Raw genomic sequence first — 26,668 nt, forward strand, 5'->3', positions numbered from 1 at the left:
ATCTCTCTCTATCTGTCAAATAAGTAAATAAAATACTTTAAAAATTAAAAGTAGAAAGCTATTTGTATTAGTCTTTTGAGAGCTCTACTCTGTAAGCCACCGAAGATGAGAGCAGGGAAGGTTCTAAATGCTGATCCTATAAAGAAGATGTGGTATAGATATACAATGGAATACTATGCAGCCATCAAGAGAAATGAAATCTTACCATTTGCGATGATGTGGATGGAACTAGAGGGTATTATGCTAGCAAAATAAGTCAATCAGAGAAAGACAACTATCATATGATCTCGCTGATATAGGGAGTTGAGATGCAACGTGGGGAGTTTGGGGGGTAGGAAAAGAATAAATGAAACAAGATGGGATTGGGAGGGAGACAAACCATAAGAGACTCTTAATCTCACAAAACAAACTGAGAGTTGCTGGGGAGAGGCGGGTAGGGAGAGGGTGGTGCGGTTATGGACACTGTGGAAGGTGTGTGCTATGGTGACTGCTGTGAAATGTGTAAAACTGGCGATTCACAGACCTGTACCCCTGGGGCTAATAATACATTATATGTTAATAAAAATTTTTAAAAATTAATAAAAATAAATAAATGCTGATCCTAGGTTATAGTCCAAGGTAGTACCTCAGAGGACAAAGGACAATTATTCTGAATACTGCCTAAAGCTTCCAGGGCTGCCAGCTGTTCCTGAACACTTGAGCATCAGGATACAGCTTCCCTTTCTCTGACTCTTCCCAGCCAAGGGCATGTACTTAGAGCCAGGTCTCCCTGGGCACAGAGGCTCCGCAGACAGTTTCCACCTATTTCTACTGTTCCTCTCGTTTCCTCCTCTGCCCACCAGCCCAGACCACCCGGATCTGAACCTCACCAACGCCCAGCGAGCTAGCAGAGAGAGAGAACACAGCAGCCCACCCCATCAGGAGCACTGCCCCTCTTCCGCAGGACTGCGACCCTGCACAGTTCCAGGGCCACATTCATAGACACTGTACCCTGAGGTTGTATACTAGAACTGTCCCCTGCCTGTCTCTCCTGTGCTTGTTCTCCTCCAGGCCTCGAAAAAGAGGGAGAAGAGGGAGAATCCCATTGCTGCTTAGGAAAGTCACATGCCTCTGCTCCATTCATTTCTTTCTGAGCCCTGGAGTTACGCCATCGGTTAGGGAAGAAAGCTGACTGAGATGCCCTCAGTTGACTCAGGGGTTAAAAGTCCAATCTAACGTGTTCCATCTGCAAATTCAGCAAGTCAACGGGGCCCTGGACCGCTGATATCTAATGTGTAGACCGCATATATCTAATGTGTCATCGTTCATGTCATGTGGCACATGATTCATGTGTCATGGCTCAGTAGCAGTCCTAGTTACTGAGGCTGGAGGTCAAGGGGAAGGTCCCACCAGGCACAGTCTTTCCCCTTCCCTGTAAACACGTGGACGATGGCCATGGGCTTGACCGTGTTTCAGAGCCCACTGTTACTACACGAGCACCCGATCTAAAGGAAGACGCAGGGCATTTTCAAGAGAGAGTAATAAAAAAAGTCAGGCAAGACGGCTATAAACTTTGGTGTGGAAGAGAAGAATGGCCGAAATTAACAGAATATTTTTATTGGAATGATAACTTATGGCTTTTGAACACCTGTAAGACCCATGGTTCTGTATCAAAGCTCCACTGCCTCACAGCCGTCACAGAGAACTTGCTGGAGAGGCCAGGTTAGCATACTTTCTGTTAGTATGTCAATTAATTGTAAGAAAGGGGTTGCTTCTGAAATGTCTGACGGGCTGCCTCTGTCAACAATCTCTATCCTTTTCAATGACCTCCTTCATAAAGGCAAATTCTAGCCCAAACTTAAGTCCATCTCACCACTCATTGTAGAAAGATGGATTCCAAATTAGTCCAGGGATGCTATACAGGTGCAGAGACTGTCCTGCATTCAACGTCCAGAAGAGCTGACTCTCGGGAAGCACTCGGACGTCTGGCCCACATGACCCGTAGCCTGTGGTCAATACTACATTGTCTATCAAGGGTCTCAAGTTCACAGACACCGAACTGGTGGTGTAGCCAGCAGAGAAGACGTCAGCGATTTCCGAGCTTCCTCCACTCGGGGGGGTTCCACAGAGGTATTCGCCATCTTGTATCCAGAAATGGGGCCAAGCTGGGAATGGAAAACGTTGCAGAACCACACACACCCGGACGGAAGCCGCACAGGGCCTCTGTGTAGGCAGGCACCTGAGAAGTTGTCCCAGCACCTGCCCCAGCAGCGCTGCTTCCTCCGCACGTAGCACCCGTCTGCAATCTAGACGTGGGGGAGGAAAGGGGTCCATTGACACACTTGGGTTTTCCCTTGGCGCACCTGTACGTGCGGCTCTTGTACCCTCATGGGAAGCAGTGTGGGGGACCAGCCACCACTCCGTGAGTAGGCCTCACAGCCATCGCTGGCCGTGCTCCTTTTCTGCACCAGAAGGGCACCCCCTCCCTGCCCTGAGGCACAGAGCTACTCAAGCCTCTTGCCTGACGAGTGCGGAGCCCCTGACCACCTCCACCCACCGCCCCTTTGACCCTCCTCAAGCCCAGCTGTTCTTCAAGACTCCAACCCCATCCTTCCGCCATTCCACTCACTTCTCAAAAATGACAGTCTCACATACCACACGGCTAAGAAGGCGAGGAATGCGAGAACAATCACAACAGCCATGGAGCCCAGCCCAACGGCCACCATCTGCTGCGGCATGAACGACGAATCTGCGGGACAAAACCACACACTGAGCCCACAGCACACAGTCACGGCCCTCCTGGGAGGCACGTGGGCACCTGTGCTCACTCCGTGCTAACCCAGAGTCTGACCCCATTTCACAAGCCATCCCAAGAAGGCCCAGAGTGCCTCTGCGCCCCCCTGAGTCGGCCCCTACGGTGTAGGCCTAAGGAAAACACAGTCCCAGGGTATTTCTGAAAAGGAAATGGAAAAACCAGGCCACATTCAAGTCACAGGGGATTAAAAAAAAGCTCATCTTCCTGTGCATACAAATACAGCCGACTGTGTTGTTTGTGTTTGTCTTCTCTCAGTCAGCTGCTCCTGAGAGATTTTCTGGGCAGTTCTCCTTTGCACTGAGGAAGAAGTCACTCTGACATCACATGGAATTTTGCTCCAAAAATGACAGGTGGCTCCCACGGTCAAATATAGCAAATGAGTCTGCCTGATGGATGGGGTCATCTGTCAAAGGATAGTACCTTCCCGCTCAGCCCAGCAGGTTGTCATGAGGCTAAAGTAAGAAAATAAATGTAGAGCACCTGGGTGGCTCAGTCCGTTAAGCATCTGTATTCAGCTCAGGTCATGGTCCCAGGGTCCTGGAATCGAGCCCCGCATCAGGCTCCCTGTTCAGTGGGGAGTCTCCTTCTCCCTCTACCTCTGGCTTGTGCATGTGCCTGCATACTCTCTCTCTTTCTCTAACTAATAAATAAAGTCTTTTTTTTTTAAAGAAAATTAATGTAGACATTCTCTGAAAGACATACATATGTTCTATTTGGGGTTTATCATGTGTCAACTGCAGGGAGATTCTTTGCTACACACTGAAGAACACCCACACTTGAGTGGCCCATTATGGACCAAGTGACTGAATCAGAGCATCCTGTTCTACACCAAAGGGCTCATTTTAATTTGCAAACAACTGATGGAGCACTTACGATATGCCAAATACTGTCCTAATGACTTCTCCTGACCACCTAGGGAGTACTATAATAATAGTACCACGTATTACAATAATAGTGCCTGGCATCATAATAAGACACTATTATTTTACAGAGGAGAGACCAAGGCATGGCGTGGTTCAGCAACTTGTCCAAGAGCACACAGCTAATATACAAGAGTCAGGATCCAAACCTGAGCTGTCTGGCTCCAGCATCTTGGCTTTTTAACCACAACATTGTGCTTTCCCAGTACAGATCTGAATCCAGTTCTGTCTACAGCAGAGCAGGCCACGCTCCCCTTCAGAAGTCCAGGGTGCAAGCCCTGTACCTTGGGACACTGGCTGATGATGGTGGGGCCTCGGACTGTAGCAGTTCAAATTCCTCTTTAAAAGAACAAAGGTCCACATGCAATGGTGCGGCAGACATTGGAAAGACCTTGGGGGCTGATGGTGCATACACAGAATTAAAAAAGAGAAACACCACCTCACCATGGAAGAAATGTAAGAAAGTGCAACTAAGTCCAAATTCGGCCCGATGATTTGCTATGGTTGTCACTGCTGGGATATCAAATGATTTCCCTTTTCATTACCCTCCTTTTACTGATGCCCCAGGCATATGCTTAGTCTGTCCTCTGGGCCATCCAATGCTGCTTGGGAAGAGCTGAAACCCAGCAAAAATAAAGGTCTGCTAAGTAACAAGGAGGGGCCTGAGGGGAAAAATAGCAGCCCCTGAACGTGAGACCCTCAAAACATAGAAGACTCACTTCCCCGGCAGCAAGCGAGGCTCATCCGAGAACAGTCCCTCCTCCCTGACTCTCTCATCACCAAATCTGCGCTCTCCAGTACCGTAGCCACTGACCACAGTGTGGCTGTTGAAAACTAAATTAGTTCCAGGGGCACCTGGGTGGCTCAGTGGGGTTAAGCCTCTGCCTTCAGCTCAGGTCCTGGGATCAAGCCCCGCATCCAGCCCTCTGCTCGCAGAGCGCCTGCTTCCCTCTCTCTCTCTGCCTGCCTCTCTGCCTACTTGTGATCTCTCTCTCTGTCCAAAATAAATAAATAAATAAATAAATATGAAAATTAAGAAAAAAAAAGAAACCTAAATTAGTTCCAATTAAATTAAAAATTCTGTTTCTCAAGCATATCATCTCAAGTGCTCAATTTCAAGTACGCATTTCAAGCGCCCAATAACCCCACATGGCTGGTTGCTGCCATATTGGACACTGCCGCTTTAAAACTTCCAGTCATTGCAGAGTTGTATGGACAGGTACAATCTCCACAACCAGGTCAAGAGCAGTGTGGTTCTATTCTCTCACAGGATAGTGGCTCCAGCAAAAGCGGCCACAGAATACATTTCTTGCTAAAAGGCTCTGCAAAACCCATTACCTTGTCAAGAGAGAGGCCTTCCAGAAAAAACATGGCTGATATCATTTGGCTACCTTTTCCAGAAGAAAAAGCTTTGATATTTTAAAAAACCGTACTACAGAATGGGAAGAGGGAGCTGTGGTTAAACCACAAAGCAGCAGAGAAAAAAATTTGGGGAGTGACTTGAATGGCTACCTATTAAAGCAGTGCAGGGTCAGCAGAAGAATGAATACACGGGGACAGAATAGTAGAGAAACAAACCCATGTGTATCAAATAATTTCCAAGTCAGGTTGTCCAAGTGTGTACTGAACACCCTAACTATGGGCTCTGGACAAGTTTTGCAGCCACTCTGGGTCTCGATTTCCCCACTAAGGATTGATCCAGTAACATGGGAATGATAATAATAGTACCCCCTTATAGGGTTATTATGAGAAATGCATGAGATAAGTCATGTCAAGACTGTGCCCGAAACACAGTAGGCAACTGGCAAATGTTAGCTATGGTTCATTACTGGTGTTTTGTTACTGGTTCAAGTCATTGGAGGAATGATATATTATTCAGAATTAGTGTTGAGAAAACTGGCTGACCATTTAGAATACAGTAATTTAAAAAAAGAATACAGTGATTTTGATCATTAGAGCTTATACTATATTTAAATCTATATAAATATAAATATATAAATAAATATAAATAAAATACTATATATAAATATAAATAAAATCCAGACAGATTAAAGACTTAAATGGAAACCTAAAGGAGTTAGAACAAAGGGTAAGTGAATCCTTATCTAAAATATTTATCTCAAGCAGGTACGAATTGTCTAAGTATTTACTAATGCAGAAACCCTAATGCTCCAATCATGGGATCTGCTGCTGTTTCTACCACAGAGCCACCTGCTAAAAGATCTTGCCTGGCCTTGACTTCAAGTTATCATCAACTATACATTGCGAGCTCTGTCTTTCTCATATGAAGTTCCCTGTTCTCTGCTCATCTCTGTTTGACTTGAGTTTGCTCTTCAAGTTTCCCTAAAGATCACCTGCTGTAGTTCTCCATCTCACTTGCACATTTAAGAACCTGCTAGAATGTACTTCATCTGGGTCAGAAGGCTTTAATTTATGTGAATCAGTTAGTTCTTATCTTGCTTTTAAAATGTCCCCTCACAAACCAACAAGACAGAAGCAAAGTAGGAGTTGATGGACCTGACTTTCTCTTGACCCTCCACTAGCAGGACACATTCACCCGAAGCAATGGGTCCACACAACTATGCCTTACTATGGACATAAATATTGGAAAATCTTTTTTTTTAATTATGCATAACATGGCTTGATGATTCTTGCTGGTATAGGTCTCTTGGTCTACTCTGTGTATGGGCTCTTTGAAAATTGGAGTCAGTGCAACCCAGAGCCCTTACAGGGTAGCCACACAAGATTCTTTAGGGACTTTCCCAGTTAATTCCTCACTGAGAAAATTTACAGCCAATTGAAATTACATTTTTTCGAGCTTTGCCATCTTCTGGTTCCCTCCCTCTCATGGTTTCATGCCATAAATTCAAGCTTATTTTTCTTCTGAGTCACTTGCAGAATATTCTTTTGGAAACTCGAGTGAATCATGTGTTAAATCAGATTCGCAATGACTCATTCTTGGAGAGAGTAAATCCATTAGGTTAAATGCTGCCACTCTCTTCAGAGTGGCTCCCAGAGGAGGTACAGGGTTCATGAGGCGTGACAGGGCGTCTCCGGGCTTCTCTTTGAACTCTTCCACTAATGCAAATGTCACAGGTGCTGAAGAGAAAGTTAGAAAGACTCCAGGCCCATCCTCAAGCTTCCGGACAGCTTGAGTACGTCCTGTAGCTATGGACATTTTTTCATGAATTTATATGAGCAGGGTCATTTCCTGAAAGCAATAATCCTGTTCTCCAAAAGGTACAAAGAATTTGCACCACGATGTTTAGTTAGTATGTTAAATTCCTCTCTGCTAGCCCAAGGTCTCCTCACTTGAGTTCTATTGCAGAGTAGGAGATGACAAAGGAGATCAAAGTAGGAAATTAATTTAGAGATACAGAACACCTGATGAATTAGCAACACTTTTGAATTCATTTTCTATTGCAGCCTAACAAATCACCATAAACTTAGCAACTAGCCCCCACTCATAACCTCGTAGTTCTGTGGGCCAGCAGTTCTGGCATGTTGCGAGTGGGTCCTCTGTTCAGCGTCTTCCAAGGCTAAAATCAGTATGTCAAAGTGGGCTGTATTCCCCTCTGATGCCTCGGGGGGAAGAATCTGCTTCCAAATCCTTTGCAGTTGTAGGACTGAGGTCCCCATATTCTTACTGGTGGCCAGCCATTGGCCACTCAGCTCCGACTGGCCAACCACATTCCTGCCATGTGGTTCCTTCCACCTTTGAAAACAGCAGGATAAACCCTTATTTATGTCAGACTCACGTCGCCCTTTGAATCTCCAATCTCCTGTTTCTGACCTCTACATCCAGATTTAAAGGGCTCATGTGAGGGTCAGATGCATCTGGACAATCTCCCTCCTTGGGACCTTAATTATATCTTTGAATCCTTTCTCAGCAACACTTACAATAGCCTTTGAATAAGTAAGTAACTGAGAGGAAGTGGGTGAACACCAGTGGCCAGGAATTTGTGAGGCCACATTGTAATTTTCCCAACCACAATGATAAAGATTTAAAGTATGCGTGTGCATGTTTGTGTATGTGTGTATACATACTGGTGCACAGCCTACACAAACACACACTAGGCTATATCTTGATGTACATCTTCTCTGCCTCACTTAAATATTGCACTTACTGTGCTTCATTTTTCATCCAACCCTACTGCTGGTTGACCAGTAATCCTCCAACTCGATTCATTAAATTCTGATTAGGCACCGATGTGTGCCAGACACTGGTCCCGTTCTTCAAGAGCTCTCCCTCAGTGGTATGAAATCTACTAAGAAAAGACATGTGCATCAGTTGCTCTAGAGTATAGCAGAAAGGCTAGAGAGAGGGAGGGAGAAAGAGAGCTCCTGCTCCATGGAGGAAATAAAAAAGGCTTCAGAGAGGACACTGCATTTGATTTTAACCTTGACAAACAGGTGGGATTATAATAAGCTAATAAACAGAGATTACAGGAAGGTTATAGGGCATTCCGGGTAGAAATAAATAGGTAACTGTATGAACAAAGACATTAAGGAAAGTAAGAAGAGACCATAACCAGAGAAGATGGGACACATCACTTTGAATGGAGAAGATGAGAGGTGACTAGAAGGGTGTGCTGGTGTCAGACTGAGGCCTTAGAAGCCAGTCTAAAATGTAATGGAGAACTTTGGGAAGAACCATCAGGAGAAATAACCAAATCAATGCTGCAGTTTAGAAAGATGAGTCGGACGTGTAGGCTGGAGTAAAGAAGGAGCCCCTGAACACCGTGGTGGGCGAGAAGAAAGAAGGCTCTTCCAGTTATCGGTGCTCAGGGGGTGAACCCAGACATGAGATGGGCATACCCTAGGTGTGAAATGTGGGCTGAAAGGGAAAGGGGAGCCGTCACTAATGCGCCAGGGGTTTGACCCCTATGATGGAAGAGTGTTCTGTGAAAATAGTTTGCGATCATCTCCCATACATCAAATGACCTTCCCTTGTGACTCAAGAAATCAGAGTCCGTACTTTGTGGCTAGAAGGGATCTGAGAGATCTAGGTAAGAGGCAGCTGAGAACCAGTCAAGTTAAATATAATTTCAAAGACACTCGGCTGAGGAGCAGCAAGGCTCAAGCAAGGAGGTCCAGGCCTTTGCCTTTCCCCTCAAACCAACTGCTGGTTCCCGGGTAGTCATCACAAAGACCTGCTAGGGGCAATCTACATAAGGTAAGTAACAGAATTCGTCACTGGGCAAAGGTGAGAATGGGGCAGGTGCTTGGCATGGATGAACTGGAACAAATTCAGGACTAATCTGGATCCTAGTTCTCTCCAAATTACTTCCGGAGATGGCAGTCTCCGACATTTCTGCAAAGGGGGACTACCAGAGGTGAGTGCACAACAGGTGGATATGTATGTCAGAACTGCCTTCAGCATTTTAAAAAATAGTGGGCTTCTCCATTATCTCTAGAGCCTTCCAATAGTTCGAAGGCAAAGTTTTGAGCTCTCTTTCAACACTGGTTCCTGGGCTGAGGAGGGTAAAGAAGGCACTACCAAAAGCCACCTAGATGTGTCCAAAGCAAAATCCTTCCTGTTAATTTTATCACAGTAGCCAGCTCTTTGGCAATTTCTTCCACCAGTTGGAGTGTTTTCTAATCATATCAAACAGCTCCTGAAACCAGTGGATTCTGGAAGCTCTTTCTGTGCCTGTCCAGGAGGCTTGCAAATTCCATTCTTCTGATAAAAGCACCTCTTTCTGTGTAGAAACTGCATTCCCACCCTTAGAGCCTTAGGGAATGCATTGGCTGAAAAATGTCCAAATATTGGAACATGTGGTTGCTTCTTGTGGCCTTCACTTAAATTCCAAGACAGGAAGCTTGGCCTATCTGCACACATTGGTGTAACAGCACTCACCTCTGTGAAGGGAGACCCTCACCAATTATGCTAAGTAAAATAAGTCAGACAGAGAGAGGCAAATACTATATGTTCATAGTTATACATGGAATCTCAAAAGGCTGAACTCTATATAGAAATAGAGAGTAGAGTGGTAGTTGCCAGGGTCTGGGGGAGTGGAGAGAAATGGGGAGATGTTGATCAAGGGGTACAAAGTTCTAGTTACAAAATGAACAAGTACTGGGGATCTAATATTCAACATGGTAACTATACTTAATAATACTGTATTATAGGACTGAAAGTTCCTAAGAGAGTAGATCTTAAATGTTCACACATATACAAATATATATATAATAATGATGTGAGGTGATGGAGATATTAACTAACCTTATTTTGGTCATGATTTTTCAATACAAATCAAATCATCACACTGTACACATTAAACTCAATGTTACATAAGTTGTATCTCAAGAAAGTAGAGGGGTGGGATGGGGGAGACCCTCGCCACCTGGCAACCATAATCCAAGATGGCTGATGGTCAGGTAATGTGCCTTGCCCAGTAGGAAAGCCACGTCCTCTGCTCTTACTGAAGTTGGTGTGAGTAGAGATAATAAGATGGGAAATAAGATTAGAAGACAAGCAGACAAATGAAGGAAGCCTAATTCTCCAGGTCCCTCCCAATCATTTCCTGTCGAGCACCCTCTACTGACAAGGTAACAGATCCCCCATTGTAAAGTGCCCTTTGTTGGAATCCTTCTGGAAGCAGGGTTATGTGGGCACTTCCTCACCACAGCAGCCTATTGTTTCACACTGCTCTGAGGTAAGTGGCAGGATGTAACGGGTTAAACTGATACTCCAAGCTAAGAGCAAAATTCCTCAGGCTGTTGCCAGGACTCATAAACCACAAAGAAAAGGTCCAGATGCAAAGGTCATAAACTTGACAAGATTTCTGGTATTAGCTACAAACTCATGGAATTCCTGGGAATCAAATCCACTGGCTGGTTGCCTGCTGGTTGAAAGAAATGTACTGCCAGGGAAATCCCACGTCTGGCAAACACCGAGCCACGATTGCTCAATCCCTGAGGCAATTCTCCTCCCCACTGGACAACTGCCCAGGCCAGGAAGAAGCACTCGGCCCGACCTCCTCCCTGCAGCATCTTATGCACAGACAGCTTTGGAGAAAAGGGATAGGGCACTTTCCCAGGAAAAAACTGAGGCGGTCCAACTAAGTAACCAAGTGACTTACTCTGCCACCAGCCAGGGGATGCTTGCTCTTCCTATTCAACAGGATGTGGTCCTTGTTCTGGGCCCCCTGTTCACTGCACTGCACTATCTTTTCTTCCTTTCTAACTGGTGTGCTTATCCAGTCTCCCCTTTCACATTACGGACTGTGGTTTGAAAATGCTTACATTTGGCACTTAGTTACCGATTGCTAGAGGATCATGAGAAGTCCACCTGCATTGGATCAAGAGGACTGGACACCACCAGCAATCCTGGTCATGGAGCTGGATGCAGTAACAGACCCACCTTTGAGTTGTCTTCCAACTGAGTTCCACTTTTGGTTGTTCAGAGGATAATTCTCCCATAATGGGGGGTGTTTTTCTTAAAAGTGTATGTGGGGAAGCCTGGGTGGTGCAGTTGGTTGGGCACCCAACTCTTGGTTTCATTTGGGGTCTTGGTCCCGGGGTTGTGGGATGGAGACCCACGTCAGGCTCCCAGCTCAGCATGGAGTCTGCTCAGGACTCTCTCTCCATCTCCCTCCACCCCTCTCCACCCCCGCACCCTCTCTCTTTCACTCTTTCCCTCTCTCCAAATAAATAAATAAAACCTTTTTTTTTTTTTGAAGATTTTATTTATTTATTTGTCAGAGATAGAGGGAGAGAGAGCGAGTGAGCACAGGCAGACAGAGAGGCAGGCAGAGGCAGAGGGAGAAGCAGGCTCCCTGCCGAGCAAGGAGCCCGATGTGGGACTCGATCCCAGGGCGCTGGGATCATGACCTGAGCCGAAGGCAACTGCTTAACCAACTGAGCTACCCAGGCGTCCCAATAAATAAAATCTTTTAAAGAAAATTATACATGTATGGGTGAGCCCATGCTAAGCAGCTAAAAGGCTCGTCTGCCAACCTGTTTTTCTGCGCCTCTTTTCCTGATGGGGATCGTGTCCACCTCTCAAAGCAATCCTGGGGAGGCTGTCAATCACACTGATTTGCCCTCAACCAGCCATATGAGTAAGACCCAAATCCAAGGTAGGCTGTTCATAGTGCCTCTAGAGTACCCTAAGAGGGGTACTCGTCATCCCACAGACGGTCACTTAATCTAGGAGGAAAGATTCTTTCCCTGAATTGAAAAACCTTCTGTTCCCACTGAAGTTGCTAAACTGGGCAGCTGGTGGCTGTCCCTCTCCCTCACATGGCTTACTGTAGAAGAAAATGAAGCCAACTCGGAAGCTGAGAGCAGAGACAAAGGCAGAGTGTCCCACTCATGGTGTCAAGTCCCAAGTGTCAGTTCCTGGAATCCTGGTGATGTCCTTCTGGGGCCAGGTCCATAAGCTCCCCACCCCCTCATCCTTCTCAGCTATGGATTTTTGCTTAAACTAGTGTGAGATGGGTTTCTGTCACCTGTGACGACTTAAAAAGAAATCTCATTAACATAAACTTGGTGCTGCAGACTGGAGAGAAGAAAGGATGCTTAGGCAGAAAATGGCTTTACCTTTCACTTGAGCCCAAACCGCACAGGAGCATCTTCTCACCTATAAAGAGAAACACAGCAACACGTTTAACGAGGCAGCATAGAACATCAGTTTAAATAATACACTGCAGCCCAGAAAGTTTAGTGGGTTTTTTCTCTTTTAATTTGGATTAAAATATCCTCCTCTTGCTCTAACATCTTATAGTTGAGCCACGTAGTGACTAAGCATTGGAGGAATTGGCATGGGTAGCAGTGACAGAAGTGACCCTAGGGATCAATTCTGCAGCTTTTCAACAGATCTCAGAAAGCATACACTATGGGTAAACAACAGAAATGGCCATGAGCTTCATTCTCCTTGCCGGCTCTGAGCAACTGGCACTGACTGCCTACAAAGGATGTTGAAAAAGATTCTGAGGTGCCCCCCCCAAGTCCCATCCATGTGAGGTCCCATCCACGTGACAGTGACAGTGATGCCCGCGATAGGCAAGGCTATGGGAAGCCTTTGTAAATAATACTTTACCTGTCTAGATGATACTTATCTGGCCAACACCTACAGACTCACTGAAATGAGATACCTTCTTTCCTTCTCCCCCAGCTCTTCTATGCATACTTGTCTGTTAGGAACACTGGGATTACTCAGCAAAATGTTCACTAAAAAGCAGGGGTCAGGAAAGATCTCTCCGACTTCAAAAGGAGATTCTCTTTCAAGTGAACACCTTGGGTAGTCTGGTTTTATTAAAAATTGAAAAAAAAATAGATTTACCCTGAAAAATGCTGGGGAAAGTTTGAAATGGCCGTAAGCTCTTGCATGTGACTAAATTTTGCCTGGGTGCTAAGTGCCTCAAGGGCATCTAGTGGAAAATCATAGGCAAGAATAACCAGTGAAAGGGGCCTCAAGTAGTTGGGCAGGCACTACAGAACTGACTGTACGGAAGGAGAGAAACTGGTGGGCCAGGTGAAGAAGGAAGCGCATTAAAATAGAGTGTCGTAACCAGATTTACCTTTTAAGACCCTTATTCTGGCAGTTGTATGGAGCAAAGAGAGAGAATAAGAGACAGGAAGATGAGTTAGAAAATTGATGTTCAAAAAAAGAAAAAGAAAAGAAAAGAAGGAAAGTTGATGTTCAGGCAAGAGATGCCAAAGGTTAAACATGGTTAAGGAAGAAGGAGAAGAAAGGGTGATTTTACACAGTTATGAAGGTGGTAGAACTGACAAAATTTGATATGCACTGGACAAGAAGATAAAGAGAGAGGAGATAAGAATGATTCCTTGATTTCTGCCTTAGCAACTGGGAGCATGGTGATGCTATTTACTGGGACAGATACACAGAAGGAAAGACAAACTGGGAGAATCAGAAAAACAAAGTTCGTGGTGTCAAATTTTACTACAAAGCTGAAGTAATCAAAACCAGGTGGTGCTGGCATTAAGACAGACATATAGAACCAATACAGTAGAATGGAGGCCAGGGATCAACTCCTGCATGTGTCAAATAATTTACGACAAGGGTGGCCAAGAACATTCAATGAGAAAGGGAAATCTTTTCAACAAATTGTGCTGGGAAAACTAGATATTCCCATCCAAAAGGATGAAGGGGGACCCCGACCTAACACCACACACAAAAACTAACTCAAAATGGATCAGATCCAAATATAAGACTCAGAACAGAAGAAACTGTGGAGAAAAGGCATCAGCAAATTGGATTTAGCGATGACTTCTTGAATAGGACATCAAAGGCATGAGCAGCAAAAGGAAAAAGAGACAAACTGGACTTCATCAAAATTAAAAGCTTCTGAGGATGTGAAGCAAAAAGAATGTCTGTGCACCATTAGTGGGATGCAAACCTGTGTGGCCATTGTGGAGAACAGTAGGCAAGGTCCTCAAAAAATTAAAAATAGAACTAGCCAGTAATGTCACTACTCGGTGTTTACACAAAGAAAAGGAAAACACTGAATTGGAAAGATACACACTCCTCTATCTTTACTGCAGCATTATTTACAACAGCCAAGATATGAAAGCAATTCAAGTGTCCATGAATGGAGAGAGAAGATGTAGTGTATATATACACAATGGAATATTACTGAGCCATAAAAAGGAATGACATCTTACCATTTGCAATGCATGAATGGACCTAGAAGATATAAGGCTAAGTGAAATGAATCAGAGAATGACAAAGACCATATGATTTCACTCTTATGTGGTATTTAAGGTATAAATTTTAAAAAAGAAACAACAAACCAGACTTTTAAATATATAAATATATATTTAAATATATCAAAGAGAACAAACTGGTGGTTGCCAGAGGAGAGGTGAGTGGGGAGATGAGTGAAATAAATGAAGTGAATTAAGAGGACACGTATCACAATGAGCACTGAGTAATATACAGAATTGTTAAATCACTATATTGTACACTTGAAACACTTGTACACTTGTAACACTATATGTTAATTACACTGGAATTCAAAAACAAAGATGTTGGAATGTTAAAAAAAATAAGGAACATTTGTACATCAAAGGACATTTATTGACAGAGTAAAAAAGGCAGCCCACGGAATAGAAGAAAATATCTGCACATTGCAAATCTCTTAAGGGATTAATATCCAGAATATATAGAGAATTCCTAACACCCAACAACAAAGAAATAAATAACTCAATTCCAAAATGGGCAAAGGACTTGAATAACCATTTTCCCAAAGAGGATATACAAGTTGTCAAAAGCACAAGAAGACACTCAACATTGCTAATCATTAGAGAAACAGAAGCCAAAACCACAAAGAGATACCATCTCACATCCATTAGAAGGCCCATTATCAACACAGAAAACAGCGGGTCTTTGGGAGGATGTGGAGAAAATGGAACCCTTGTATACTGTCGGTGAGAATGTAAAATGGTACTGCTGCTCTGGAAACTAGTGTGGCAGTTCTTCAAAAAAAAAACAAAAACAAAACCAAAAAACAAAGAGAATGATCACATGATCCAATGATTCCAAGTGTAAATGCCCCAAAGAATTGAAATTGGGGACTCAAAGAGATACTTGTACACCCATGTTCATTGCAGCCTTATTCAGAATAGCCTGAAGACGGAAGCAACCCAAGTGTTCAACCGCAGATGAATGGCTAAACAAAATGGTGTATACACACAGAGTAGAATATTAAAAAGGGAAGAAATTCTGACACAATGCTACACCATGGGTGAACTTTGAGGACATGAAATGAAATAAGACAAATAATGTATAATTCTACTTATATGAGGTACCTGGAGTAGTTGAATTCCCAGAGACAGAAATTAGAAGAGTAGTTGCCAGGGTTTGGGGGAGGCAGGGAGAAGAGAGTCCCCGTTCAATGGCTACAGTGCTTCAGTCTGGAGATGGCATGCACAGTAACACGAACGTACTTAACGCTAATAAACTGTACACCTAAAAACTGTTTCCATGGTAAATTTTGTTATACGTATTTTACCACCATTAAAAATAAAAATTGAAAATAAGCCACTACTAGATGCTCTGGAATTAAATGGTGGAAATGGTTGTGCCATTTTGTGAATATACTAAAAACCACTAAATTGTATGCTTCATTTTTTTTCACCATCTTAACCATTTTATTAAAAAAATTTTATATGGATATAGTTGACATGCAACATTACATTAGTTTCAGGTGTACCACTTAGTCATTTGACAAGTTTATAAAAGATGCTATGTTCACACCAAGGTAACTACCATCTGTTCCATTATATCACTATCACCATATCATTAATGATACTCCTTACACTGTAAATTATATACTTCAAATGGCTGATTAATATGGTATGTGAATTGTAGCTCCATAAAACTCTTCAAAAAAGAAAAATAAATAGTTCACTACTAATTTTAATATGACTATAATACTAATAGATTGGAAACCCATAGGGGAAGTAAATGCAATTCAAAACTGCAAGTCCCAATATAAATTTTTTCACAACCCCTTCGCCTCCTTAGCCTCCCAAAGACCAAGCACATGGTCTACTAAGCTATATGAAAAAGAGGTATCCATGACATCACAGAGAAGTTTCCCATAAATTAGGATTCTTATCCTAACCTCTCACTTAATTACCTGTGTTATGGATTGGATGTTTGGGTCACCCAAAGTTCATATATTGAAGACACAGCCCCCAGTATGATGGTACTTGGGAGTAGGGCCTTTGGAAAGTAATGAGGTTCAGATGAGGTCGTGAGGGCAGGGACTCTGTGATAGGATCAGTGTCCACATAAGATGAAGAAGACTGACCAGAGCTGGACTGCACGCTTTCTACCATGTGAGGACACAGCAAGATGGCCGCTGTCTGAAAGCCAAGGAGAGGGCCTTACCAAGGAACCATATCAGTTGGCACCTTAATTTTAGACTTCTCATCTTCCAAAGCTATGACAAATACATTTCTGTGGTTTAAGCCACCCAGCCTATGGTATTTTGTTATGGCAGCCCATGTGTCCTCATGTACCTCTTAGACCAAAGTCCCGATCTGGGACAGCAGCTCTCTGAGCACTCTCTACACTGTACTCATGTTGTAGAGCTAGTGCTAGATCTGCGGCTAGAAATGCCACGTAGGATCTCCAGCTAAGCTCCAGCGAGAAGGCCCTGTTTGAGTCATAAACACCTTTTAAACAAGTTCAGGGAAATACATTCTGGGCTTTAGCCTGCCAATTCTCAATTCCTACGTTATTGTCACAAAATACTACCAAATCTCTTGGCTACTTGTACATATTCTTTTCTTTTTTTACTTGTGTCATATTCTTTTTTTTTTTTTTTAAAGATTTTATTTATTTATTTGAGAGAGAGAGACAGTGAGAGAGAGCATGAGCGAGGAGAAGGACAGAGGGAGAAGCAGACTCCCCATGGAGCTGGGAGCCTGATGTGGGATTCGATCCTGGGACTCCGGGATCATGACCTGAGCCGAAGGCAGTCGTCCAACCAACTGAGCCACCCAGGCATCCCAACTTGTGTCATATTCTTAAAAGTAACCGCTGGTTTACCATCAAGCATGATAATGGCGCGTTAGACTGGTGTCCTACACAGAACAGAGTACGTGTCAGTTTTAAATATGGTATGGGGACACCTGGCTGGGCCAGTCAATTAAGCATCTGACTATTGATCTCAGCTCAGGTCTTGACTTCAGGGTTGTGAGTTCAAGCCCTGGGCTGGGAAGGAAAGCAGAAAGGGAAAAAGAAAGGAAGGAAGGAAGGAACCTTATACTCAAGATGGCTTCAATTCATCAGTCAAGTGATGTTTCTACTAATATAATTTTCTTCTAGTTTCCATTCCCAGTCTATATGAATTTATGTCATACTTTGAGTTCTCCTGGGGCAACCATCACAACGGTTCTTCAAGATCTTTCACCCGACTCACTGATTCAGCTCTTGCTATCCTGCTTGGCCAGCTCACTATCTTTCCTCACGATGCAATGACTCCATAGTTCGGATCTCATGAAAGAACCACCCCTGGAACAAAGTAGGCTTTCTAAGGATGAGGAGAGGTGGGTGTGGCCAAAGCAGTCAGGAAAGCAGAAAATAGGGCAGCACTGACATTCAAAAAGAGGCCTCTCCTTCCTGCTTCCGAGAGGGTGCAGGGAGGCAGCAGCCTGGCAGCAGCACAGGGAAGTGACACTTCACACCATCAAACACCTTCAAGGTCTCACCAGCCCATAATTTATGCAGGCAAAGTATTCAACACATTTTTCTGGTTGGTACATGCGGTGTCCATCTCAAATACCGGGGAAGCAAATGTTCAAACATCTACATTTCACACGAAGAAGAAAATAGAGAATTCATGAGTTTTTAAAGAGGTGTACCTCATTCCATTCACTTGTGATTCGCAGTATGATGCAGTAATCATTCCCTTTTTTCAAAGGTGCATTATAGTATTTTCCGTAGTACAGCCTGTCTCCAATAGACATCTCCATGGAGTCATCTGGAACATCTTTGGCCAGTAGTTCTGCAGCCACATACCCTTCAGCATCAGAAGTGTTGCTAAAGAATGAGGCGGCCCCTTCAGAATCACACAAAAAGGTGTTTTGGAGCATCAGGGGAAGCACTAACACCTGATATGAACTGAAAAAAGGAAAGAAAAAGAAAAAAGAAAATGTCTATCAGACCCTTGCTTGGGAGAGTCATTCATTCAATTATTCACATTTACTGAGCACCTGCTATGAACGAGACAGTTTTGTGGGCACTGGAGACACATCACCAGACAAGAAAAAGTCTTTGCCCCTGGGGGAGGGGGGTGCAGATTTACAGTCTGGGAGCGCCAACACTTAGGGAACTCCAGTCTGGACCTCCAGTGCTAATGCCACACGACGCAATATAGGTCGTCAGGTTCCACCACAGATAGATGCCAAGTAAACCCTCTTTAGCCAGGAGGGGCTGCTCCACATACAGCTACCCAGAGAGGGCACGCTGTATACCTCTCACAGTGGTTTCCACATGGGGAAAAAAAAAAAAAGCCCAGCTGTGGAAAGCGTTTAGCAGTCACAAGGAGGCTGCCTGTCTACAAGCGTTAATGTACTAAGCCTGCAGAAAGGCTCAATCACATGGTAACCTGAAATGGAATTCATGTGACCTACATTCCTTCCAGGGCCCAGATACCAAAGTTCATGTGAAATAAATGAGAAGCAAGGAGCGCCAATCACTGTGCGTTAATCTAGTCCGACCGTGTCCTGAAATAGCCAGGAAGGTAAAATGTCATGTGTACATTGTGAAACTGTCCCCTGAACATGGACAGAGGAGCACACCAGCCAGCAAGTATCCTTCTGTGTTTTCTTTGTTGTTGATTCTACCAAACACAAACCCTGTCAGGGAAAGGAGGTGTAAGAATAAAAACACCAAGTACGAATCGCACCTCCTTTTTCATCCCGTTGCTTCCGTCCTTCTGTCCTGCCTCCAGGAGAGCACCTGTCTAAACATCTGCTTTCTCTATCAGGCCTGACAGCAGGGATCTAAGAGACTTCCTCCTGTACCCTTGCAAACCCTTACCCAGGTCTCTGGCTGAGGCCAACTCCCCACTAATGTTTCTTGAGTTGATGTTTCCGTAAAGAGGAAAAGCATGCATGAGTACCAAAGATGATTAGGGTCATTTCCAAACCATGAGGCCACATAATCTATTTTACTAGTAAGTATACAACTTCCTATTCCACATTCTTAATGCCCCATCTCCTGCTTCCTAAAAGACCATGAGTCACTAGGTTAAGAAAAGGGAGCCCTCCATGGCAGTTCGTCCTAGACTTGGAAAGTCTCCATCCCAAACATCCTATGTGTCCTCTGGGCCCTGATTTCCACCAAGTCTGGGCTCACTTTCCAGGAAAGAACTTTCCACAAAAGGTAAAACATCAAGCCTGCAGGGCGGGGAGATGCTACTGCCTCCACCAGTAAACATCTCCAAAGCGTCCACCACCTACAAGGGAATGCTTATAACGATACACTTCCCTGGAGACTTGAAGACATCCCTAGGAATCATGGGAGTAAATGGTGCGGGCTCCATGCTGTCCTCAAACTCCTCTTCCAATCCATCTTGCCTTGTGGATGTTGGCGTTCAAGGGCAACTTCAAGCCTCACCTTTGGTTCTGGACATTAGAGGCACCATTCATGGGGCATAAAGCAGTCTCCCCAGTTAGCATGATCATAATCACCTATGCTGCTTGATAATGACACAGATTTCCAGCCCCCATTCCAGACCTAATAAATCGAAATCTCCAGGAGCTGAGTCTGAGAATTTGTACTGCTGATAAGGCACCCCAGGTTATTTCTGTAAGTTGGCAATTGTGGGAGACACTAGCATGACGAGAGCCCAGGAACAGAATGCATCATTCGCCCGAGATCACCAAGCTAGGGAGGGGAGCTTTGGTCCCAGGGCCCTGTTCCACCATGTTCCCCACACCCCTATCCCTCTCCCCGAAGCATGTAGAAAGCAGACTCGGGCCTCTCCCACACTGGCAAAGCTGCTCCCCCAGCTCAAACCAGGTAGTCAGGGAGAGGAAACTGCTCCATTTGCCTGTTGGTAATTAACCCCGATGACGTTAGGGAAGCAGTTGTGGCTGTTTGGATGACTGTTCTGGAAAGACTTCTCCCCTCTTTCTCACCGCCACCCTCCCTGGAATGACTCACAGATCTCCACTTCCTGTTTTGGAGGCACTGGAGGGCACATTAGCCACAAGGATAGACTATCATCTGGCTTCTTTTTTTTTTTTTTTTTTTTTTTGGTCTTACATAATTATTTGGCCTACATATTACGTTTGCTCTTGCAAAGTCTCTTGGGCAGTGATATCATAACTTCTGTTCTCCTCATAGCAACAGAATGTCAGGGCCTTCCAGTAACTCATCAGGAATCAACATAGGCAATATCCATGCCTGGAAAAACCTTTGAGAACTTACTGCACTTAAACTAAAGGAAAGACAGAAAAAGCCTAAGTTTCATTATCAAGAGATTCACAGAGGCGCCTGGGTGACCTAGTCGGTTAAGTGACTCATTCTCAGCTTGGGTCTTGATCTCACGGTCATGAGCTCAAGCGCCACGCTGGGCTCCACACCACGCATGGAACCTACTTAAAATTAAACAAACAAATAAAAAAGAGACACATAGATAATATACCCAGACTTTCCTTTTTATAATTTTATAGTATCTGCTCAAATATACTAAAGGGTCATTAGACTAACAGGTCAAGAATGACATAAGACAATGAAGGTTAGGTCAAGGATGGCAAGGTTATTGCCATGTCCTTGCCTTATTCCTGTGAGCAAGCGGCTTATCTCTCCAGGGGAACCTCTATCTTCCTTTCTAAAAAAAAAAAGGAATAATTCTGCTTTTCTAATCCAGGCATGACCCTGTAAATAAAATGCTTAATGGAACGCAATGTAGCTCTCCAAGTTGGGTGAATTAATTCTATCTTAATACCATCTGGAATGCCAGAAACAGTCACTAGCTGCATAGTGTCTTGCCCATAACTCAATGTGTGGACGAATTAAGAGAATTATCCGAATGGGCCTTTCAGATCCACTACACAAAGATCATCTTTAAATGAAATGCTGCTCCTGGACCACCATCACCGAGAGACACCGAGGTGAGTGTAAAGGATTAAAGCCTTACACATCACGCGCAATCAATGCTTGTCCGGCCAGTGACCAAAGGAAGGGATCTCATTTGTTGAGCTAAGCTGCCTGAATGCCTATCTCTGGCCCCTTAGGAGTTTCCCTATTCATTTGGAAGGATGCTGGTTGGAACTAAAGGCCCAGTGTATGCCTAAGGAATCACAGACAAGAGTCCCTGATTGCCCTGCCCCAACCATTCAAGTACAGCACCTCAGAAGCCCCCTCCTCCATCAAACCAAAGCTTCCAAGACTCTCCATGAGAACATCCAGGCCACCACGGGAAAGGGGCCACTACCTACCTGATAGGTCCATTTTTCTCCTTGGCTTTCCTCAGTTTCAGACGGGGTAGAGGCCCTCCATGCACTGTGACAAAGTCTACTTCCGGAGGGGGAGGTTCTGAAAACAAATCGGAAAGAGGAAAAGGGTGTGACTGGAATGAGTGGAAAAGCATGACGAAAGTGGTCCTCACAGGGCCATCGCAAGGGAAGTCTGAATGTAAGAAGCGATGAGTGTTTTCGGACACCTGCTACCACACGGATGAGTCCTGAAAACATTATGCTACATGAAACAAGCCAGACTCCGAAGGATGATCCCTCTCCTGTGCAACATCTGGAACAAACTCACAGACCCAGAAGTAGGTTAGAGGCTGCTGAGGACTGAGGGGTGGGTAGGCAAGGGGGAGTTAGTTGCTTAATGACCAACAGTTTCCGTTTGGAGTGACGACAAGGTTCGAGAAATTGACAGTGGTGAGGGTTTACAACATTGTGAAGGGACTTAACGCCAATACACTCAGTGCCAGGGAATGGCTGAAATGGTACATCTTATGTTATATATGTTACACAATGGTTTGTGTGTGTGGTTTTTTTTAAGTGATGCCCCAGTGCTGACAGAGGGCGCACACAGTGGGGCTGACAGTTAACGTGCTGGACAAGTTCCTATTTGGCAGGCAAGACCTGTATTTCTGACTTCTAGATCCTTTCCAGTCACAGAGCATTCTGTCCTTATTTTGTTCTCCCCAGCCACCAGATATCCCAAACAGACCTTCTACTGGGAGGGGACTGTATTGGCTGACGCCAGCGTTCAAGACTCTAACCGGAAGTGACGTTCATAGTATGAACACACCGCGTGCCATACTACCTCAGCTCAGGTGCACTGGGCACTCACCAAATGCACTAGCTGTGTCCTACACAGGCCTCATCTCATGTAATCTTCTCAACACTGCTATCAAGTGAATGAGATTTATAGAGGGAGAAAGGAAGAGAAAAAGACAAAGAATAAAATAGGAATGACCCTCCCCCAGGTATTAAAGAAGACTGATGAATTGCTGAGCTCTACCTCTGAAACTAATAATACACTAAATGTTAATTGAATTTAAATTAAATTTTAAATTTAAAAAATTTAAAGGGCGCCTGGGTGGCTCAGTGGGTTAAGCCGCTGCCTTCGGCTCAGGTCATGATCTCAGGGTCCTGGGATCGAGTCCCACATCGGGCTCTCTGCTCAGCGGGGAGCCTGCTTCCCTCTCTCTCTCTGCCTGCCTCTCTGCCTACTTGTGATCTCTGTCTGTCAAATAAATAAATAAAATCTTTAAAAAAAAAAAAGTATATTTCTAAAAAAAAAAATTTAAAAATATGAGCCCCCCCAACAACCCTGGTCTTAAATTCTACTACAGTAAAATTAAGGACTAGGAGGCCACGATAAATACTCAAGATTTCATTTACCCATACTCAAGATTTCATTTACTTGGTGGGGGCGGCACCTGGGTAGCTCAATTGGTTAAGCATCTGGGCAGCTCCGGTCATGATCCCAGGGTCCTGGGATAAAGCCCTTCGTAGGCTCCTTGCTCAGCAGGGAATCTACTTCTCCCTCTGTCCCTCCCCCCAACTCATTCTCTCTCTCTCTCTCTCAAATAAATAAAAATCTTTAAAAATTAAAAATAATTAAGAAAATAGACTTGGAGTAGAAATTCCCAATCCATATTATAATAAATAAAAACTTATACCTTCCTACAAAATTTGTGGGGTTTTGGGGAGGGGTGGGAAAGAGGATGGGGAAGAGAAAATCTTAAGCAGGCTTCATGCCCAGTGCAGAGCCCCACACAAGGCTCGATCTCAGGAGCCTGAGATCATGACTTGAGCTGAAATCAAGAGTCAGACACTTAAGCTGAGACACTGAGCCACCCAGGTGCCCCTAACTGCCTAGTTCTTTATTTAAAAAAAATTTTAAAGATCTTATTTATTTATTTATTTGTCAGAGAGAGAGCACAACCAAGGGGAGTGGCAGGCAGAGAGGAGAAGCAGGCTCCCTGCAGAGGAGGGAACCAGATTTGGGACTTGATCCCAGGATCTGGGATCATGACCCCAGCTAAAGGCAGATGCTTCACTGACTGAGCCACCCAGGCGTCCCTAGATAGTTTTTTAAAGCATGATCAAATATAATGGTTGCCAGAGGGTAGGGGTTTCAGGGTCGAAAAAACAAGGGAAAGCGATTAAGAGTTAAAATCTTCTGGTTATAAAATAAATAAGACATGGGGATGTAGTGTATAGCATAGGGAAAACAGCCAATAATATTTGAACGGCTGTCTATGGTGACAGATGGTGACTGGATTTACCGTGGTGACCATTTCATCATGTATATGAATATCAAATTATCATGTCATATGGCTAAAACTAATACAATTTGCATGTCAATTACTCTTCCATAAAAAAGCTCAATTAAATATGTTAATCATACATCACCAACCATCCATTTGTTAGCTACCGTTATACACCATGCACCATGGGAGGCCGGGAGAAACAGCGCTGGAAGACACGGTTTCTGCTTTCCAGGAGTTCTAAGTCTCGCAGTGAAGACAGTTGCATAAACATGCAGCACTTAGAGCTCTGATGAAGTCATACACAGGGCACTGTCCTCGTACAGAGGAAGAACACCTGACCAAGTGCAGGGGGCGGGCAGAGCATCAAATGCAGAATTGCATGTGCCCAGGGGCAGGCGGCAGGAGAGAGGGCAGAGGCAGCACCAAGGCCCTACCTACCGCATGGTTCAGGGGAGCTGAAAGGTGGAGTCTTGGCCTGGGAGAGGCAAGCAGCCAAGCAGGGGGAGGTGTGGGGAGGTTTCCAGAGGTCCTGGAAACAGGAAGTCACTTACAGAGTCTTAGCAGATATGGATTTTAGAAGTACAATTTAGACAACTGGTTGGAGGATGAACTGGAAAAGAACCAAAGTTCATGTTGCCCCAAAATCGAGGTATGCAGCACCTGAGGCCTGAAGCAAGTGAGGGACTGAGAACGGAGAAGAGGCGGCAGATGGGAGAGACACTCGGAGGGGAGAGAGAACAGATCCTGGTGGAAGACAGGGAAGGGCAAGAACGTAGGCTTTGGTTTCGGTGGCTGCATTGGTCATGACGTCATTCACCAAGGTCTGGGGGTAGAAGGTCAGAAGCAGCTCACTTCTAGGGGCGGCTGGGTGGCTCAGTGGGTTAAAGTTGCTGCCTTTGGCTCGGGTCATGATCCCAGGGTCCTGGGATCGAGCCCTGCATTGGGCTCCCTCCTCAGCAGAAAGCCAGCTTCTTTCTCTCCCTCTGCCTGCCTCTCTGCCTACTTGTGATCTCTGTCAAATAAATAAATAAAATCTTAAATAATAATAATAATAATATAAAAAAGCAGCAGCTCACATCTAGACATCACTAAGTCTGCTGTGCTCCTGGAATCATCCAACAGGCAGTGAGAATACACATACTAATAGGAGCTAACTGGGAGAGACACAGAGTGACACAGAGTCAGTCATCAGTAGCAGAGGCCACAGCTGCCCAGGGGGACCGCGTAAATGCACCAGAGCAGAGGCAAGGGCTCTAGGTTGACCCCTCGGAAGCCCAGGCATCTAGTACCAAATGCAAGACTGAGAGCCCCGAGTCACTTGTATCAGACACTGCCAAGTCTAGCATTTTGTCCAAAGTCCCCCAGATATGGTCACATCAATTCGGGTTTCCATAAGCTTGTAGGACTGCCAGGGACCCTCGGAGGTGGCCTGAAACAGTCCCTACTTACAGCGAAGGTCTCACAAAAGGTGTGAAAAGTTGATGCCATTTCCAAGAGATCCTGGATCTGACATCCCTGAGAAAGACAGCCGCTAGCTTCCTGCAGGGGTGATGGGGAGAAGGGGGGTGAGGTTTGAAAAGCCCCGAGCAGGTCCCCCCAAGGGAATGTGCCTTCTCCTTTGCGAAGTTCTGCCCTCAGGCCTTCACGGGAACATGGAAAAGCCCTTTCGTTTGTGAAGTTTTGCTGTCACTACAGAGTAAGTGGTTTTTATCACACACTTCCTGTTTTCAGCCCCGAGGGAGAGTTACTGTTCACATTGTGTGTGAGAACCTTTCTCTGGCTCTTTTAAACTGTTCCTTTGTTTACTCATCTCTGAGATTACTAATTCTAGTTCTTCTAATCTCTTGGCTAACGTTAATTTTTTTTTAAAAGACTTTATTTTTTTTGACAGACAGAGATCACAAGTAGGCAGAGAGGCAAGCAGAGAGAGGGGGAAGCAGGCTCCCTGCTGAGCAGAGAGCCTGACCTGAGCCGTAGGCAGAGGCTTAACCCACTGAGCCACCCAGGCGCCCCTTGGCTAAGCTTTTAAAACCACCCCGTTGCCCAACACCCTCCATCAAAGCAGGACAAAGTGCTCAACCGGCTTGCAGAAGGCAGGTCCACAGAGGGAGCAGGAAGGCCTCTCCTGCCCCCTGGCTGGTTTCTTCCTTCCGGCTGATCCCATCACCATGTGACTTCCAGACTGCTTTCTGCTCTGAGACCTTCCCCACTTTGTCTTTTAAACCCGTGACATGTTCCTCTCTAATGTCAAAACCTGAACTTCATCAGCCTAGTTCGTAGCCACATTTCAAGGTTAAATAACCTTAATTTCTAGCCATGTTTTCCAGAGTGCTGTTCCCCATCCCCCAGACTGCTGTCCTGGGTGGATGTGCTCTCCTCTCCATGAGACTCATTACTGATTTAAACCAGATCAGACCTACTGTCAGAGATGGTCTTGTCTGAGCCCAAGAGCATAATTTTTCCCCAGGTATGTGAGGTGGGGGAAGACCCAGAAGGGAACCCTTCATTACCATCCCTAGGTGTCGACAATATCCATCCTCGACTAGAAGCAAATGACAAAGGAAAAATAGAGGGGCTTCCATGTGAGAAAACCCTACAGGGTAGGGAGCAAAACAATGAAGGAGAAGGTGTCCTACAAAATAATAAATATAGTATAAAATTACAATAATTGAAATAGTAAGCTGCAGGCCTAGGGCAGGCAAAGCAATGGAAGAAGCTAGACAATCTAG

At 44.8% G+C, this 26,668-nt stretch overlaps 1 protein-coding gene across 6 annotated transcripts in view; it reads right to left on the reverse strand.

Annotated features, from left to right (window-relative positions):
- Positions 1-1,580: 1,580 nt before the first annotated feature.
- The window catches only part of SUSD1 (sushi domain containing 1), a 137,028-nt gene continuing 111,940 nt past the window's right edge, over positions 1,581-26,668 (reverse strand). For 5 of the 6 annotated variants that reach the window (XM_045081707.1, XM_004747806.3, XM_045081706.1 and 2 more), the window contains exons 13-17: positions 21,646-21,742; positions 18,058-18,316; positions 12,262-12,301; positions 2,609-2,728; positions 1,581-2,285 (exon numbers count right to left, since the gene is read on the reverse strand). In XM_045081707.1, the coding sequence (XP_044937642.1) occupies positions 1,849-2,285; positions 2,609-2,728; positions 12,262-12,301; positions 18,058-18,316; positions 21,646-21,742 (953 nt within the window). In that variant the 3' untranslated portion in view covers positions 1,581-1,848. The remainder of the gene's footprint in view (positions 2,286-2,608; positions 2,729-12,261; positions 12,302-18,057; positions 18,317-21,645; positions 21,743-26,668) is intronic. The other variant, XM_045081708.1, reaches the window with a different exon arrangement.

This window comes from Mustela putorius, unplaced genomic scaffold (assembly GCF_011764305.1).
Source record: "Mustela putorius furo isolate JIRA1106 unplaced genomic scaffold, ASM1176430v1.1 tig00000580_pilon_pilon_pilon, whole genome shotgun sequence".
NCBI classification, from domain to species: Eukaryota; Metazoa; Chordata; class Mammalia; order Carnivora; family Mustelidae; genus Mustela; species Mustela putorius.